General features: G+C 37.9%; 1 protein-coding gene across 10 annotated transcripts in view; it reads left to right on the top strand.

Annotated features, from left to right (window-relative positions):
* Positions 1-17,267, top strand: part of Kmt2c (lysine methyltransferase 2C) — a 171,816-nt gene that overhangs the window by 108,617 nt on the left and 45,932 nt on the right. For 8 of the 10 annotated variants that reach the window (XM_013353872.2, XM_013353875.2, XM_026789401.1 and 5 more), the window contains 11 exons: positions 5,323-5,427; positions 5,761-5,808; positions 6,669-6,797; positions 6,977-7,009; positions 7,108-7,227; positions 10,365-10,497; positions 10,731-10,945; positions 12,194-12,267; positions 13,229-13,411; positions 13,979-15,883; positions 16,378-16,670. In XM_013353872.2, the coding sequence (XP_013209326.1) occupies positions 5,323-5,427; positions 5,761-5,808; positions 6,669-6,797; positions 6,977-7,009; positions 7,108-7,227; positions 10,365-10,497; positions 10,731-10,945; positions 12,194-12,267; positions 13,229-13,411; positions 13,979-15,883; positions 16,378-16,670 (3,238 nt within the window). The remainder of the gene's footprint in view (positions 1-5,322; positions 5,428-5,760; positions 5,809-6,668; positions 6,798-6,976; positions 7,010-7,107; positions 7,228-10,364; positions 10,498-10,730; positions 10,946-12,193; positions 12,268-13,228; positions 13,412-13,978; positions 15,884-16,377; positions 16,671-17,267) is intronic. The other 2 variants (XM_013353874.2, XM_013353876.2) reach the window with 2 other exon arrangements.

Here is a 17,267-nt window from a genome sequence, read left to right as displayed (position 1 = left end):
GTTTTGTTCGCCATGTATGTGCACTGTCCACGGAGGCCAGAAGGGGGCATTGGATCTTCCAGAAGTGGAGTCATAGTTGGTTGTCAGCTGACATGTGGGTACTGGGAACTGAACCTGTGTCCTCTGCCAGTGCAAAAAAAAAAAAAAGATTCTTAATCACTAAACCATCTCTCTAGCTCCTGGAGTGTTATTTTTATGCCATTAAAAAAATTTTTTGTTGCCTTTAATTAAAATACACTTGAAAAAGCTTAAAACTTTCAAATATTCTTAGTTGAGTGGCTAAGGTAATTACTACTGGTAACCTTAGTAAGAGTTTTACTATTTATTTTCTTACTTGATTATGTAAAAATCTTTAGAATCCTCCTCTTTTCATTATTCATATTTTTCATTTTTACTTCTCCGTAGTTTGGTCTCTACTTTAAAAATAAACCCCAAAGTCAACTTCAACTATTTCAACTTTTCTCCCATGCAGTAGTAACTCACATTACCTTTCATTCACATGGCACAATGTTGCCAGGCTTCTTTTCTTCACCAGTCTGTTCTGCTCGTATCTTCCAGTATTCTTATACTTCCCTTATACTCCACAGCAAAGCCCAGCCTTCACCACACTCTTGCACTGGCTATGACATCTTGTCTCTTTGACTCACGCTGTGATTCCTTTAGCCACTTTGGCCTTCTGTGTCAGCTAGGATAGCTGATTCCCATATGTGTACAGTGTTTTCACCTACTTTGTCCTTTGTTTTATTTAGCTCTCTAAATAATGGAGAAAAATGACAACCAACAATGGAATCAGTTAGGAAAACAATCACAAAATTACTTGAATTAGCAAACTCCTTTCTATAGTAACCCTAAATATAGATGGTCTTATTTTGTTTTGAAACAGAATGTTGCAGTGTAACTATGGCTTATCCAGAACTTGGTATGGAGATCAGGCTGACCTCCAACTCTAGAGACCCTCTTACCTCTGCTTGCTGCTAAGCTGATGACCTTAGCTTGATCCTTAAGTCCCACATAGTGGATGGAGAAAATCCGTTCCTGCAGGCTTCCTCTGACCACTCACACAGACTGAGGCTTGTGCATGCTTTTTCCTTCCTTCCCATACTAAGTGTAGAAGAGAGAGTATTAACAAACTTTTAACTGTATTAACCAAAAAAGACAGAAGAAGATTCAAAGTGAAGCAAAAGGAGATGAAACTAGTGATGAAAAAGGAAACATAACAGATACTGAAGAAATTTAGTGGCTAATTAGAAGATACTTGGAAAATCAAATTATAAAAGCTAGAAAATGCTGAATTTGCATAAATTATTAGTCACATATGACCTATTAGTTAAATCTCTCTCCTCTGCTCCCCTGCCCTTCCCTCCCCCTCCCCTCCCCTCTTCTCTCTTCCTCTTCCTCCTCCTCCTCTTCTGCTTCTGCTGCTTCTTCTGCTTCTTCTTCTTCCCTCCTCCTCCTCCTCCTCCTCCTCCTCCTCCTCCTCCTTCTTCTCTCTCTCTCTCTCTCTCTCTCTGGAGTTTTTAAGAGTCGAAGTCTATCCCAGCACTTGGGATGCAGAGGCAGGCAGATCTCTATGAGTTCAAGGCTAGCCTGGTCTATATACTGAGTTCTATGATATCCAGAACAAACAGTGAGACCTTGTCTCAAAACAAAACAAATAAAAACCTCAAAACCAACAACAGAGTCAAAACATGGGACCTGACAGTTCTAATGAGCTAGACTTGGCCATCGAGCTCTAGGCCAGTTAAACAGACAAGTGTGAAAGTGAAAATCAAAGAAGAGATGTAACATTGTCATATGAGTAAGAAGAGCAGAGAAGTCCAATGACCTCTCTCTTCCCCTACACCCCCCTACCCAGTCCATCTCTCAGGTCCTGATATGAGGTTTTTGTTTAAACAGATGTCATCATGGGGAGGCTGTGGTCTCGCCCATCATTGACCCATCATCATTTAGACTCTGATCTCTCCTTCAAGATGGTCTGACAAAAGTCGGACTGTGTGAAATCTCTTGCAGGGAGACAAACTCACATCATCCATTTCCTTCTCCCAGCATGAGACTCCTTGAGAAATCCTATTTCTTGGAGTCCACTCTTTCAGTACTCTGAAAGCTGAAGAGAAGGTGGGTGCAAGTGTCTCTTTCATGTATTCTCATTCCTGCCAGACCTATTCTCCAACAACATCAGGATTCATATTTATGTTTGAGAGACTCCACCTTAGCCACACACATTGCATACTGACTCCACACTGCATACGGGGCTGCTGCTTTTCAAGAAGGGCAGCCAGGCAGAGCGCTCATGTGCTCTTGTTCTCTCTCTCCCCTGTCATACACACTCTCACCCCTTTTCCCCTCTCCCTCTCCCCCCTTTTCCTCTCCCTCCCCTCTCTCTCTGTCCTGGAACTTGCTTTATAGCCGCTGGCCTCAAACTTTACTTGCCTCTGCCTCCCAAGTGCTGGCTGAGGTTAAATGCTTGTACCACCACCATCCAAATCAAGAGACTATTAACGACTTAAACATAGCCATAGAAAGCAAAGTTAAATATCTCTTCATGATTCTTTAATCATGAAAATACTAGCTCTGAAGATGTTAGCCATAGAAGGAACATACCTGATATAATAGGGAAAATTTATAGCCAGCATACTAAATTGAGTAAATTGAAAGCATTCCCTATGAAATCATGTAAGAGTACGTATTCTTTATTTTTAAAGAGTCTCTTTATTCAGTACAGTGCTTGAAATATTATGGTACAGGAACAAAGCAAGATAAACAAAAAGATTAAAAAGTTGGAAAGAAATTGTTATCTTTATATGCTAGTAACGTATTTGCTAAGAAATAAGTCAGGAAACTAGTCCCGTTCACAATAAGTAACTAAGACCAAAATACACAGTTATAAGCCTAATGAGGGAGATAAAGGACATTTACAATGAAAAAAATTGGGGATAGATAACACTAGGAAAGAGAAATATAACTCATGTTCATAGGTCCACAAAACTAATATTGTGAGTTCAGCTTTTTACTGCCTAAAGTTTGTAGGACATTACATTCTTTAATAAAGTCACAATGAAGTTCCTCAAAGAGTTGGGGAAAAAGTCAACTGAAACTACCAAAGCCCCTGAATAAACAACACAGTCCTTAGCAGAAACAATAGTGCTGATATGGAGGCATTACCACAGTATTAGATTTTAAGTTATACTATGGAACTATTGCAACTTGAATATGATCCTGGCACAAAATATGGGCATATAGATCTGTGGAATGGAATAGAAGATGCAGAAATAAAAACATACAGTTAAAGTTACCCAATATTTGTGTACTATCCAAAAACAAATTTGGAAGAAAAGGTAACATCTTCAACAAGTAATGCTGGGAAATGTACATATTTGCATGTAGATAGTGAAACTCAGTTTCCATCTTTTACTGTAGAAAAACCAATTAAAAGTGGATCAGACATCTTTCTTTTTAAAAAAAATATTTATTTATTTATTATATATACAATATTCTGTCTGTGTGTATGCCTGCAGGCCAGAAGAGGGCACCAGATCCCATTACGGATGGTCATGAGCCACCATGTGGTTGCTGGGAATTGAACTCAGGACCTTTGGAAGAGCAGGCACTGCTCTTAACATCTGAGTCATCTCTCCAGCCCCCAAACAACTTTCTATAATACTTGAAGCTAACTGATACTGATAAAAATACTTTATAGAGGCATAAACAAGGAATTTTTTTGAATGTGGCACTAATGTTGTAGAAAATAATTCCAAATATAACAAATAAGACTGCATGAAATAAAAATGGAGCTGTACAGAAGAGGAAACACTCAGAGTGAGGAGATCGCCTACAGAGTTTGAGAAGATCTTTGTCAACTATGTATCTGACAGAATTAATATAGAAACTCCATAAGGAACTAAAGGCTAACTACCACCCCCTAAAAAAAAACTTGTTAGTCAACAGGAAAACTTAAACTTTTTCCAAAAGAAGAAATATCAGTGTTCTTGAATACATGAAAAATGTTCTACGTCCTTAGCCATCAAGAAATTGCACATTAACTGATGTGATGGCACACCCTTTCATCCCAAAACTGGGGAGGTAGAGAGCCAAGTAGAACTCTGTGAGTTCAAGGGCAGACTGGTCTGCATAGGCTCTCCAGGATAGCGAAAGCTACATAGTGAGATCCTGTCTCAAAAAATGAGAGGAGGGACTATGTTGGGATTTCAGTCACAATAGCTGGGTTGAGAAAACAACATATGCTGACAAGGATGCAGTAGAAATGGAACTCTTAGAAACTATTGGTAGTAATGGAAAGTCGTACAGCCGATATGGAAATTATTATAGAGGTTTGTCCAGAAACTCAAAACTAGTATATGATCCAGCTGTGCAACTACTTAATATATACCCAAGAAAACTGAAGTCAGCTTCCCACAGAAATCCTTGCATATTTATATTTATTGTATCCTCACAATACCAAGGATGTGAAAGTAGGCTGATGTCAATCAACAGATGTCTGACTGTACAGAGAGAGCATAAGAGAGTGTGGGACAGAAGGCACCAGCTGATAGGGGCTGTAAATGAGTGTGTAATAATTTTGATGTGTACAAAGCATAATACAAAATGTTATAGTGAAAAGCATCATTTTGTATGTTAGCAAAAATTTCAAGTCAAAGAGACTTGAAAACTGGGTGTAGCAAAATCTACCCGTGGACAGTCATCTCTGGAAATGTCATTTCTGCCATTTTTCAAATATATCCCCCACAGCCTGTTTTATTTCCTTACTTCATTGTTATTTATGAGCAAGTGAGCCCATGAGAACAGGTCATTTGTTAACAGTTCATCTTGTTCCAGTGACTTGGACAATAGTTCTTTGGTATTAAGAAAGTCTTCTGGTTAACAGTCAGTACTCAACAAACAGGAACAGAAGTAGTAGATGCCTGGCTTATGCCTTACTAGAAATTTCTGAATACTAAATCCGCTTTTCATGCTTTTTTTTTAACATTGTACTGTATTTCTAGATGTCATTCTTAGTTATCCCACTTAAGTAATAAATTAATTTTTATTTTATAAGATTTTGATTTTATTTTTATTGCTTAATGGTCTTCAGTTTTTATCTCTTTTTGTCGGTATACATCAGTCTTGAAAACAAAATCTAAAATTTTAATGTTTTGTTAACCAAAAAATAAGCACCTTTGATTTTAATTCCTTAAAGTCGTGATGGTCTTAAATTTTTATCACTCTGCCAGTTGCCTCAGCAGCTGCTATATTCTAGATACTTAGGACATTTTAGAATATTGTGTCTAGGAAAATACTTAATTTTCATATACTTACTATATTTAGGTACTGCTGATGACCCATTAGCTGATATTTCTGAAGTCTTAAACACAGATGATGACATTCTTGGAATAATCTCAGATGATCTTGCAAAATCAGTTGATCATTCAGGTATACATGAATACTGTTTGCCTGATTTCTGTTTTGTGATTTAAGAGCTGTATGGATGTGGAACACTTTTATTTTTCCCAATAATGGAAGTGGGTTTGATGTTTTGCTTTGATTTTTTTTTTTTTGACTGTGTCAAAAAAAGCCAGTATTGATCTTCTTTGACTGGCTTTAGGAGGGGACATAACAAGTTGGCTCATTCCTGTTACCTAATTGCATCAGATTTAAGGCATGTTGCCTTAAAAGTCTTGCTGCACTTTCTCATCTTTTTGTGTATTTTCCCTCCCTTCCCACTTCTGTGGTAATCATCCATTTTATTTGATTTGGGTCTTGTAGGTCTTGATTTATGCACTTTCCAGGTTGGGAGCTCACCCTTCCCTTTTGGTAAGAACTGAGCGATGGATGGCACTGACTAGAAGTAGTCTTTCTTAGTAGTGATCTCAGCTGGAGCAACCTGTAGGTGCATGTGTGTTCATTAGTAGTGCTAATGCGTCACTAATCCATACTTTGCTTTTCCCTTTTTGTGTACAGCTAAAGCATAGTGCTTTCAATGACTTCCTTAATAATTTTAATGAATGGTTCTTATATAACAGTAGTTTATAATATTACCTGAATAATAGTTTCTAATACAATATTAAATACAGACTAAAATGTAAGACTAATGGTATGAAGAAAGTACGAAGAAGTAGATGATAGGCTATTATTATTAGATGTTATAAGGTTATGAGCATAATTTATATTTTCAGATTATAGCTATGAAATATTTAAAAATAATAATTGAAATTACTTACAAGAGATAATTGTGAAGCTGTAATACTGAGTGTGCATCTTTGAATTAATTTATGCCAAACCTTATTATTCCTGACTCACATGTTGTATTTGACAGTTGACCTGATGATACCACTGGTTTTCAAGTTAGAGCAGTTATTCATGTAATTGCGTCTTATGTATTCTTAGAAGCATTTAGATTTTGTAGATATTGCCAAGTTAAAAACAGTTATGTTCTTTTGTTCCTCAGGAAATATATTTATTTTGAAGAAAAGATAACTTTAGGCATCATGTAAACATTGTAGCTAAATTTAGTAATAGCCTTTCCAAAGTACTACCAGAATTCTGATAATTATAATTCAGGAGTATAGGCTTCTTTTAAATCACTATTGTGTGTTAATGCATATAGATAGTGTTGTCCATTTTGTGCATGTGCTGGATTCACCTTTTCATTTATTTTTACCTTATTCTTTTAGATATTGGCCCCATTGCTGATGACGCTTCCTCTTTGCCTCAGCCAAGTGTCAGTCAGAGTTCACGACCGCTAAGTGAAGAGCAGCTAGATGGGATCCTCAGTCCTGAGCTAGACAAAATGGTCACAGATGGTAAAATATTTGCCCTACATCTAGGCTTTCTAAAAGACATGAGTAAATATGACTTTCAAAGCTTTTTGCATGCAATTTTACGCTTGGACTTGCTTTTATAATTTTTCTTTTAATTAAATGCTATTTTATATCCATATATTGAATAGGTAATTATTAATGTTTTTTTTTTTTAATCTTAGGAGCAATTCTTGGAAAGTTATATAAAATTCCAGGTATATTTGTATTCTGTTGTTTTACTTTATAAAAAGTGGCATTCCACATTGAATGACCCTAGTAATTTTCATGTTACTTCTGTGATTATTTTACCCAGAGCTTGGAGGAAAGGATGTTGAAGACTTGTTTACTGCTGTACTTAGTCCTGCTACCACTCAGCCAGGTGCATTACCGCAGCCTCCTCATCCACCGCAGCTATTGCCAATGCACAATCAGGGTATGTTATCACCTTCTAAAGATGAATTTATTTGTGTGTGTATTTGCAGGTATATGGGAGGGCGTGCACAGATGATCAGCCTCAGCTGATGTTTTTTAAGAGCTATCTTCTTTGCTTATTGAGAGCAGTACAATGCCCAGATTATCATTTTTCTATTATTGTTTAGAGCATATGTGCTCAAGCGTGTGTGTGTCAGAGAGAGAGAGGGAAGGAGGGAGGGAGGGAGGTAACAGTCAGAGGGCAATATGCAGGAATCAAGACTCTTTTTCTGCTATGTTGTTCTCAGAGATCAAACTCAGGTTGTCCAGGCCCTTGGTCACAGGCTTTACCCACTGAACCATCTTGCTGACTCATTTTTGGAGTCCCATTAAATTTTTTTTTCTGATTTATTTGTGTGTGTGCATAGCTGTGTGGGCACATGCACTCTGGTGCATGTGTGGAAGACAGGACAACTTGCAGGAGTAGATTCCCTCCTGTCATCATTTGGATTCTGGGGAGATCTAAGTTAGGTGGTGAGACTTGGCAACAAGCACTGCCTTTATCCATCCTCACTCCTTCTCTCCCAGCTCTTTATGCTCTTTGGGCAGCTTACTAATTGATGTATCCAGCTGAAGCCATGGGTGTTATTACATATGCACATACACTGCCCTGTTCCTTAGTGCCACATGGCACAGACTTGTAGGAGAAAACCCACTTTGCAAATGATTGAAAAATACTTTCCCCAGTCGGACTCCATGAAATTCTCTAACACATAAGATTCATTTTGAGACTAGACCAGACTTGCTCCTAAATTTGCATGCACCATTTGTAATGGTGCCTGGCCTCTCTTCTTTTCTCAGTCCCACCCTAACTCACTTTTCATTCTGCTCATCCACACGTGGTGACTATTCTCTTTGGGTGACCGTACCTTCCATGAAACAACTAAACCCAACAAATCAGGTCTCAGTTTTACTATTGTTTCTTCAGAGGTCAAACATGTTTAACCCTACCCCCCATGTGCTTTCATTTGTAGAGAGTGGCACAAATATAAATGCTTTTTGAGGTGATAACTTTCTCTTTTTAGCTTGTGATCTCCTCAAAGATTAGATTCTCATCCTGTTCATCATAGGATGTTTGTTCAGAGTCAGTCAATGACTTGCCCATCTTTAAATTCCTGTGAACGTTTTTGGAAATTTGCCCATTTTGTTTAACCAATTTTCTTTTATCTGCTAGTAACAATTTGCAGTGTAAAGTAGGTTCAATCTACAACCCAAGATTTCTCAGAGGATGCGTTAAAACCATGTGCAAAGGGATACTCTCCTTTTCCTTCCACCCCTCTATGTGTACATGTATATGTGCCTATGTTTATGACTTTTATTTTGGTAGAAATGGGACATACATACCTCATTCTGATTTATAGGTAGTTGTAGTTAGTCAACTCTATAGATAAAAGAATACATGTTATTTTTCTAGTGTTACAAACTGTAGCTATGGTATTAGTGAGGTTTTTTTTTTCAGAGAATCATATTGCTAACAGAGTATAGATTCCTGAGCTATTTACTGAATTGTATGTCTGTTCTCAGCCCATCCAACTTACATTAGGTAATTATAATGCTTCTTATTCACCCCCTCTTGTTGTTTTATTTTATTTTATTTTATTTTTTATTTATTTTTTGTTGGTTTGTCTGTTTTTTAAAGGCAGGATTTCTCTGTGTAGTCCTGGCTGTTCTGGAAATGCTCTGACTGGCCTCAAATTCAGAGATTGACCTGCCTCTGCCTCTTGAATACTGGAATTAAAGGTGTGCACCACAACCTCTCAGCTTATCTTTTCCATTTTAAAAGGTTAGGTAAAAGTGAGAAGGGTAAAGAGAGTGAGTGCAAAGATGTCGTGTGGTCTTGTTGTTAGAAACAGAATGTAAATTTAATTTACATTTAGAATGAGAAGAAAGTGAGGCAGAGGGGCATTGTTAATGGTAATATGGAAAGTTAAGAAGCAGAGAAGGGAATTTCAAGAAAGTTGAGATAATGTAAGTGGATGTTTCATCAGGTAAAAGTTAGATAAGTGTTCTATTCTTTCCATGAAGTCATTCTCAAAATGTTTTTTTTTTCTATAAACTACTATACCTTAGATAGATGTTGTAGAATTGAAGAAAATGACTCTCTTAACTGTAACTGTGTATCAGGTATGGTGAACTTTAGCACTCCAAGGCTGAGGCAAGACTGCTGTCGTGATTTCTAGGACAGTCAGGGCTATATAGTCAGTTCTTGTCTCTAAAATTTAATTATTTTAATTTATAATGAAGGAGAGATGCATTCCTGTTTACTCGTGAAACCTTTAAAAATCTTTTACTTCCACATGGTTTCTCTTAAATGGAGGAACACATAAGTACTTTAAGGTTTAGAGAAGCTACAAAGTTAATACATGCAAGACTTTACAGAATGGTACTTAGCACCAGAGATGGTGGACTTAGAAGAGGTATTTGCTGGTAGATAGCGACAGCTATGACCATGATTTTACCACTCAGCTTTTGTTTGTCCTAATTATATGAAACTTCAGCATTTTTAAAGGTGTGCAAAACAATTAAGTGGGTAAGGCTGACTGTCTGAATTCAATACCTGAAATTCACATGAACATGGTAGCGATACCCTTGATGGTAGTAGGGAAGAACGAGGAAATCTTACATTTGCCTAATGTCTACTTGAAAAGAAGATGATAAAGTATTGAAAGAGAAGCTGAATTTCAAACCTATAATTCATTGTTTTTGTAGTTAATGTGTATTAAATATTTACTGCCTACCAGGAAATGTATGTCCTAAGTAAACACACAGTATTCCACTCAATGTACACAATTCCTCTCTTTTACAAATTGAGTTAGAAGTCAGTTTTGCTTTTAACAAGTTCTAGACTTGCATTGAAAATGTAGAGCCGTTGGACTTTAGAACTATTTGTATATTATACTGAAATTAGGGAAGTGTGATTGTTAAAGACCACATTTCAAAATTTATAACCAAGCTTATCACCCCTTATTCTGTATTATATAGTATAATATTGAAAAAAAACCACTACTTTAAAATAGTATTAAAAGATTTCATTTCAAATATTTAAGCATCTTACAATTTATGAATATTTAATAAAATGATTGTTTTTCTTCCTTTAAGATGTTTTTTCCCGCATGCCGCTCATGAATGGCCTTATTGGACCCAGTTCTCATCTTTCACATAATTCTCTGCCTCCTGGAAGTGGATTGGGGACTTTCCCTGCTATAGCACAATCCCCTTATACTGATGTCAGGTATTTTAAAATTTTGCTTTTTATGGAAACTTAAATTATACTAACCTTTTTTTCTATCATTAAATTATTATTCATGATATTAGTGTTTGTTACATTTGCTGTGAGTTTTACTTAAGACCACCAAGCATATTTAAAGCTGTTTTCTAACAAATCCTAACTAGAGTAGTTCTTGAGCGTAGTGTTAGTAGAAAGTTACCTTGTTTATGAAGTGAATGTGTTTTGTTATTTTCCAGAGACAAAAGTCCAGCATTTAATGCAATTGCAAGTGATCCTAACAGCTCCTGGGCACCAACAGCTCCCCCTATGGAAGGAGAAAATGATACCATGTCAAATGCCCAGAGGAGCACACTGAAGTGGGAGAAGGAGGAGGCTCTTGGTGAGATGGCAACAGTAGCGCCAGTTCTCTACACAAACATTAACTTCCCTAATTTAAAGGAAGAATTCCCAGGTCAGTCATGAGTGGATCTCTTGAATGCCATGCCCTTGTTTTGAAGAGTATACTACAAAGTCCTTTTTCATCACGTTTATCTGACCTGGTTGCCCATGATGCAGATTCCTTTACTTAGTAAACCTAGGCCTTGTGCTCATTTGTATATTTACCAAAACTTTCTTTTATTTATGAGATTGTCAGTTTTCTAGGTCTTATCAGTGCTCAAGTATGAGGTAGTTAATGCTTTTTTTTTTATCAAGTACCTTTTTTATTCTTTGAGAATTTTTCACATATACAATGTATTCTGGCCATCATATTTATCTATTCTTAAACCTTCAACCCCTCCCAGATTCTTCCCCTCGTTCCATTCCAATTTTGTGTCCTCCTTTAATTTTTTTTTGGGGGGGGGGTTGTTTTGTTTTGTTTCTGTTTTTTTCAATACAGGGTTTCTCTGTAGCTTTGGAGCCTGTCCTGGAACTAGCTCTTACAAACCAGGCTGACCTTGAACTCACAGAGATCTGCCTGCCTCTTTCTCCCAAGTGCTGGGATTAAAGGTGTGCACCACCACCACCCAGTGGTGTCCTCCTTTAAAACAAACAAGCAGTAACAACAAACAACCCACAGAGTCCAGTTTGTGGTGCCTGTATGTCCTGGGTATAGGATTTATTGCCTACCTTCTAGGGATCATACCCTTAAGGAAAATTTATTTTTCTTCCTCTTGAAGCCATCAACTGTCTGTAGCTCCTCACTTGGTGTGGGAGGTCATGAGCACATCTGCCCTCCCCCATACCCCTTGCAGGTTACCTGGTTCCCACAGAGGCTGGAAGAGGGCATTGGATCCCTCTGTAATTACAGATGGTTTTGAGCCCCGTGTGGATACTAGGATTCTTACCTGGGTCCTCTGGAAGAGCAACCAGTGATTTTAATTTATGCTGAGCCCCCTCTGTCTCCACTCCTCATCATGAGACTATGTTAGACTTGAAATGCAATGTTTTATCTATGCCTGATACATAAAACCTCAAAGATAGTTTTCTGTTGTGTTTTGAGTATGGTTTGTTTAGGCTAAGACTGAATTACCAGCTATGATTTCAAGTTGGAACTCAAAACGTTTTGAATTTAAATGATTTCTGATTTTAAGATTATTGATACTAAATCTGTTTTGTGTTAAAAATATTATCTGAATAAGATGATAAACAGTTTATTATTAGTTTTTATTACAACACTGTATCACCTTATTTCTGAAGTGTGTCTTCTGTGGTTTTGCAGATTGGACTACTCGAGTGAAACAAATTGCCAAGTTGTGGAGAAAAGCCAGCTCTCAGGAAAGAGCACCATATGTGGTATTTAAAAATTCCTATGTGTTATATCTTTAAACACAATATTTGAAACTTATTTTTATTAGGTAATGAAAAGAAATACTCAATACTGAGAAAACTAGCAGGTGTCTTTATTTTAAAGTTATTTGTTAACTCATTTTTCTTTTGCTAAAGAACATAAGTTATTTTTACTAAAGGACAGAACATTTTTAACAGACCAGAGTATATTAAAGACACAATTAATCTCATCTTAAAATCGTTTTGTCTCTTAACAGATAGTACTGCATTTGCAGTTGAGATTAGTTTCCTTTTTTGTGTGTGTGTGATAGTTACAAAAGAGTCTTTATACATTTTGAAAGAAACACATTGAAACTTCCTTCAAGGAATTCTGAAATATCACCATTGCTGGATTATTTTTTTCCTGAGGAGCTGAACTGAACCCTTGCTTCAGTTGCGACCACACACAGTAAAGGCTTATTGTGAGAAAAATAAATGCTATTGTCATCTACAAGATCTTCTATGCATCATTTTTCAGTTATAATGGTAACTTTTGGTGAAGCTAATGGGGGCAGGACTGAGGAATAATTTTATGGTTTGTTTTACCTTAAATTAGTAATGATAGAATTTTTTTAATGCATAATTTTCCTTGATGCTAAGTTTTAGATTTCCAGCTATTTTAGTTTGAGAATCAGTTTGCTATCTTCATCTTTAAATTGAGGGACATGCTAGTTCTTTTTTGTTCTAATGATGTGTTTGAATTATCATAGTATATATTCTATTACCCTGGGATTTCTTGCTATAATTCAAACACATAAACAGAAATGTCTTTACCTGGTAGTAGCATGCACTGTGGAGAAAGTGGGCTACTATCCAGGTCCTTTTTTTTTTAAAGCAGACTGTAAGTTTTCGAGAGTGATATTTCAACTATTAGCACAAGTTTTATATCTTAAAAACACTGAAACGTATTCTTTTCTTTTTGCCAAAGCAAAAAGCCAGAGATAACAGAGCTGCTTTACGCATTAATAAAGTTCAGATGTCAAATGATTCTATGAAAAGGCAACAACAGCAAGACAGCATCGATCCCAGCTCCCGCATGGATTCGGATCTTTTTAAAGATCCTTTAAAGCAAAGAGAATCGGAGCATGAGCAGGAATGGAAATTTAGACAGGTATGTGGATTGTGTTTTTTGTTGTTGTTGTTTTTTTGTTTTGTTTTGTTTGGTTTTGATGATTTGGTTTTTAAATTGCATTTTAGCTTTTCGGGAAAGAGGGGTTTTTATGTCATTTCAGAATACAGTTCTTAATAGAACCTGAACAAGTGTTAAAATAGATTTCCCTTTTTGGTAAAGTATTTATTCATATTGGTCTTAGATATTTATTGAAGTGTTATAGATAATATACTGCTACAGGCAAAATGACATGCTATGGTGATAATCCCTTTTTAAGAATTTATTAGACGGGTGGTGGTGGCGCACGCCTTTAATCCCAGCACTCGGGAGGCAAAGGCAGGCGGATCTCTGTGAGTTCGAGACCAGCCTGGTCTACAGAGCTAGTTCCAGGATAGGCTCCAAAACCACAGAGAAACCCTGTCTCGAAAAACCAAAAAAAAAGAAAAAAGAATTTATTAGGAAGCAGTGTGCTAACTACTTACATCATGTGATAAACTTGTGAACTATTTTTTTCTCCATGATAGTTGTTTCCTTCATGTTCTTTTTTTTTTTTTTCCATCTTAACAGCAAATGCGTCAGAAAAGTAAGCAACAAGCCAAAATTGAAGCCACACAGAAGCTGGAACAGGTAAAAAATGAGCAGCAGCAGCAGCAACAACAGCAGCAACTACAGCAACAGCAGCAACAGCAGCAACTTGGTTCTCAGCACCTTCTAATACCTTCTGGTTCAGATACTCCAAGTAGTGGAGCACAGAGTCCCTTGACACCTCAGCCTGGCAATGGAAATGCATCTCCTGCACAGACATTCCATAAAGACCTATTCTCCAAACACCTACCCAGTGCCCCCACTTCCACACCTTCAGATGATGTGTTTGTCAAACCACAACCTCCACCCCCTCCTTCAACCCCATCCCGAATACCCATTCAGGAATGTCTTTCTCAGTCCCAGAATTCTCAGCCACCTTCTCCACAGATGTTCTCACCAGGATCATCTCACGCCAGGCCACCTTCTCCAGTGGATCCTTATGCAAAAATGGTTGGTACTCCTAGACCGCCTCCTGGGGGCCATAGTTTTCCGAGAAGAAGTACTGTTACACCAGTGGAAAACTGTATGCCTCTGTCTTCAGTATCTAGGTCCATTCAGATGAATGAAACATCAGCCACTAGGCCATCCCCAGCCAGAGATTTATGTGCTTCCTCCATGACAAACAGTGACCCCTATGCAAAGCCTCCAGATACACCTAGGCCCGTGTTGACAGATCAGTGTCCCAAACCTTTTAGCCTTCCTAGATCCCCTGTGATTTCAGAACAAACTACAAAAGGTCCTCTAGCACCTGGAACCAGTGATCACTTTACTAAACCATCTCCTAGAGCAGATGCCTTTCAAAGGCAACGGCTACCTGACCCATATGCACGACCATTGCTGACACCTGCTCCACTGGATAATGGGCCTTTTAAGACCCCACTGCACCCTCCTCCATCTCAGGATCCATATGGATCTGTGTCCCAGGCATCAAGACGACTCTCTATTGACCCTTATGAAAGGCCTGCCTTGACACCAAGGCCTGTAGATAATTTTTCTCATAGTCAGTCAAATGATCCATATAGCCAGCCTCCCCTAACTCCACACCCAGCGATGAGTGAATCTTTTACTCATTCTTCAAGGGCTTTTTCTCAGCCTGGAACCATGTCAAGGTCAGCATCTCAGGACCCATACTCACAAGCCCCAGGAACTCCACGCCCTGGTATCGATTCTTATTCTCAAACCTCAGGAACTCCTCGATCCAATCCAGACCCTTATTCTCAACCTCCTGGTACTCCCCGACCTAACACTATTGATCCATATAGTCAGCAGCCGCCAACTCCCAGGCCTTCTCCACAGACAGACATGTTTGTTACGTCTGCGGTAAATCAGAGACACACTGATCCATATGGTCATCATCTTGGAACATCAAGACCTGGGATTTCAGTTGCCTATACTCAGCCACCAGCAACACCAAGGCCAAGAACTTCAGAGGGTTTTACTAGATCCTCCAGTGTAAGACCAGCCCTCATGCCAAACCAGGATCCTTTTTTGCAAGCAGCACAAAACCGAGTACCAGGTTTAACTGGCCCTTTGGTCAGGCCACCTGACATGTGCTCCCATTCACCCAGGCCACCTGCGCCTGGCCTTACAGACACATTCAGCCGTGCTTCCCCATCTGCTGCTCGTGATCCCTACGATCAGCCTCCAATGACTCCCAGACCTCAGTCTGACTCTTTCGGAACTACTCAAGTTGTCCATGATCTTGTTGACCGTCCAGGTCCTGGGTCAGAGGGAAACTTCAGCACTTCTTCAAACCTTGCTGTAAGCTCCCAAGGACAGCAGGTCTCCAGTGTCTCCCAGCTTCCTGGACCTGTGCCAACTGCAGGAGGCACTGATACCCAGAACACTGTGAATATGTCTCAAGCTGACACAGAGAAACTGAGACAGGTAAATATTACAGTGTTTTAAAATGTTTTTAACATATTATCTGTGGAAGTTCCTCATTAAGTCAAATGGTAATTTCTTCTACATAAATGTTAAAGTTTCTTTTTTAAATTATTATTTAGAGTTAATTAATATAAGGAAAAATGAAAATGATAAAATTAATGTCAATTAAATTGTATTTAACCTGGATCTTATTTCATTCTTTGTGAATTTGTTGAAAGATCTTTAAATATGAAAATTCTTAACTTTTTACGGTGGTTATTTGACCAAGGAAAAAGATCCAGATCACCAGTTTTTGTTGTCATTTGTTTGGTTTTGGGGTGTGTGTGTGTGTGTGTGTGTGTTTGCGCATATTTAGTAGTTAAATATAAGTAGTGTTTTATGACACTTTAAGCATTTTAAAATTTTAAACATTAATTTAGTCATATAATGGAAACATTGGGAGTTTTAAAAATGTTGATTTATAAATCTCTGCCATTTTGTTTCTTTCTATTTAGCGGCAGAAGCTGCGTGAAATCATTCTTCAGCAACAACAGCAGAAGAAGATTGCTAGTCGCCAGGAGAAGGGGCCTCAGGATACACCAGTAGTACCTCATCCAGTGCCCCTTCCACACTGGCAGCCAGAGAGCATCAACCAGGCTTTCACTCGACCTCCACCTCCCTATCCCGGGAACATTCGATCACCTATTATCCCTCCACTAGGACCTAGATATTCAGTTTTTCCCAAAGATCAACGTGGACCCTATCCTCCTGACGTTGCTGGTATGGGGATAAGACCACATGGATATAGGTAATACTTTTAATTTCCCGCTAGATTTAAGTTGATATTGGAAGAAGGAACTAGACAAATAGTATTATTGTACCAGAAGGTATTACAGATTTCTGCTTCCTTCATCACTGTGAGATACAGTCATTCTTTTTTTAAACTAAGGGAAGGTCATGGAGTTCTTCCCTCTAAGAACTCTAAAGCTTCTTGGTAGACCCTTTGTCATTAAATATTGACAGAATATCTGTAATCTTAATGATTTAGTTTACCATTCCAGCCAACTCATATCTTCCAAACTGTAACTACTGCATCCTAATGAAGCTTCTTATTAATTGACAGATGATAATGGTACATTTTACTCATTTAATTTAAAATGTAAGATGTTCTTAGAGAGCTGCAAATTGGGAAGGTGCCTTCCTTTAGAAACTCTGATACCATTGACATGTAAAGTAGGCTGAGATGTATGACAGCCCCAAACTTGCTAGTCATATAAGGAGAGAGCTCTTTAATGTGGCACACAACTTAATCTTGCACTGCATCTGTTATATTTTTTATTTCATTTCTTTTTTATTACATTTTAGTTGTAGTTTGTGCCCATTGCTGTTTTGTGTATTTAAAAAA

The sequence above is a fragment of the Microtus ochrogaster genome, unplaced genomic scaffold (assembly GCF_000317375.1).
Source record: "Microtus ochrogaster isolate Prairie Vole_2 unplaced genomic scaffold, MicOch1.0 UNK18, whole genome shotgun sequence".
NCBI lineage: Eukaryota > Metazoa > Chordata > Mammalia > Rodentia > Cricetidae > Microtus > Microtus ochrogaster.
The sequence above is the reverse complement of the archived record's forward strand: the minus strand, read 5'-3'. Positions and strand labels throughout refer to the sequence as shown.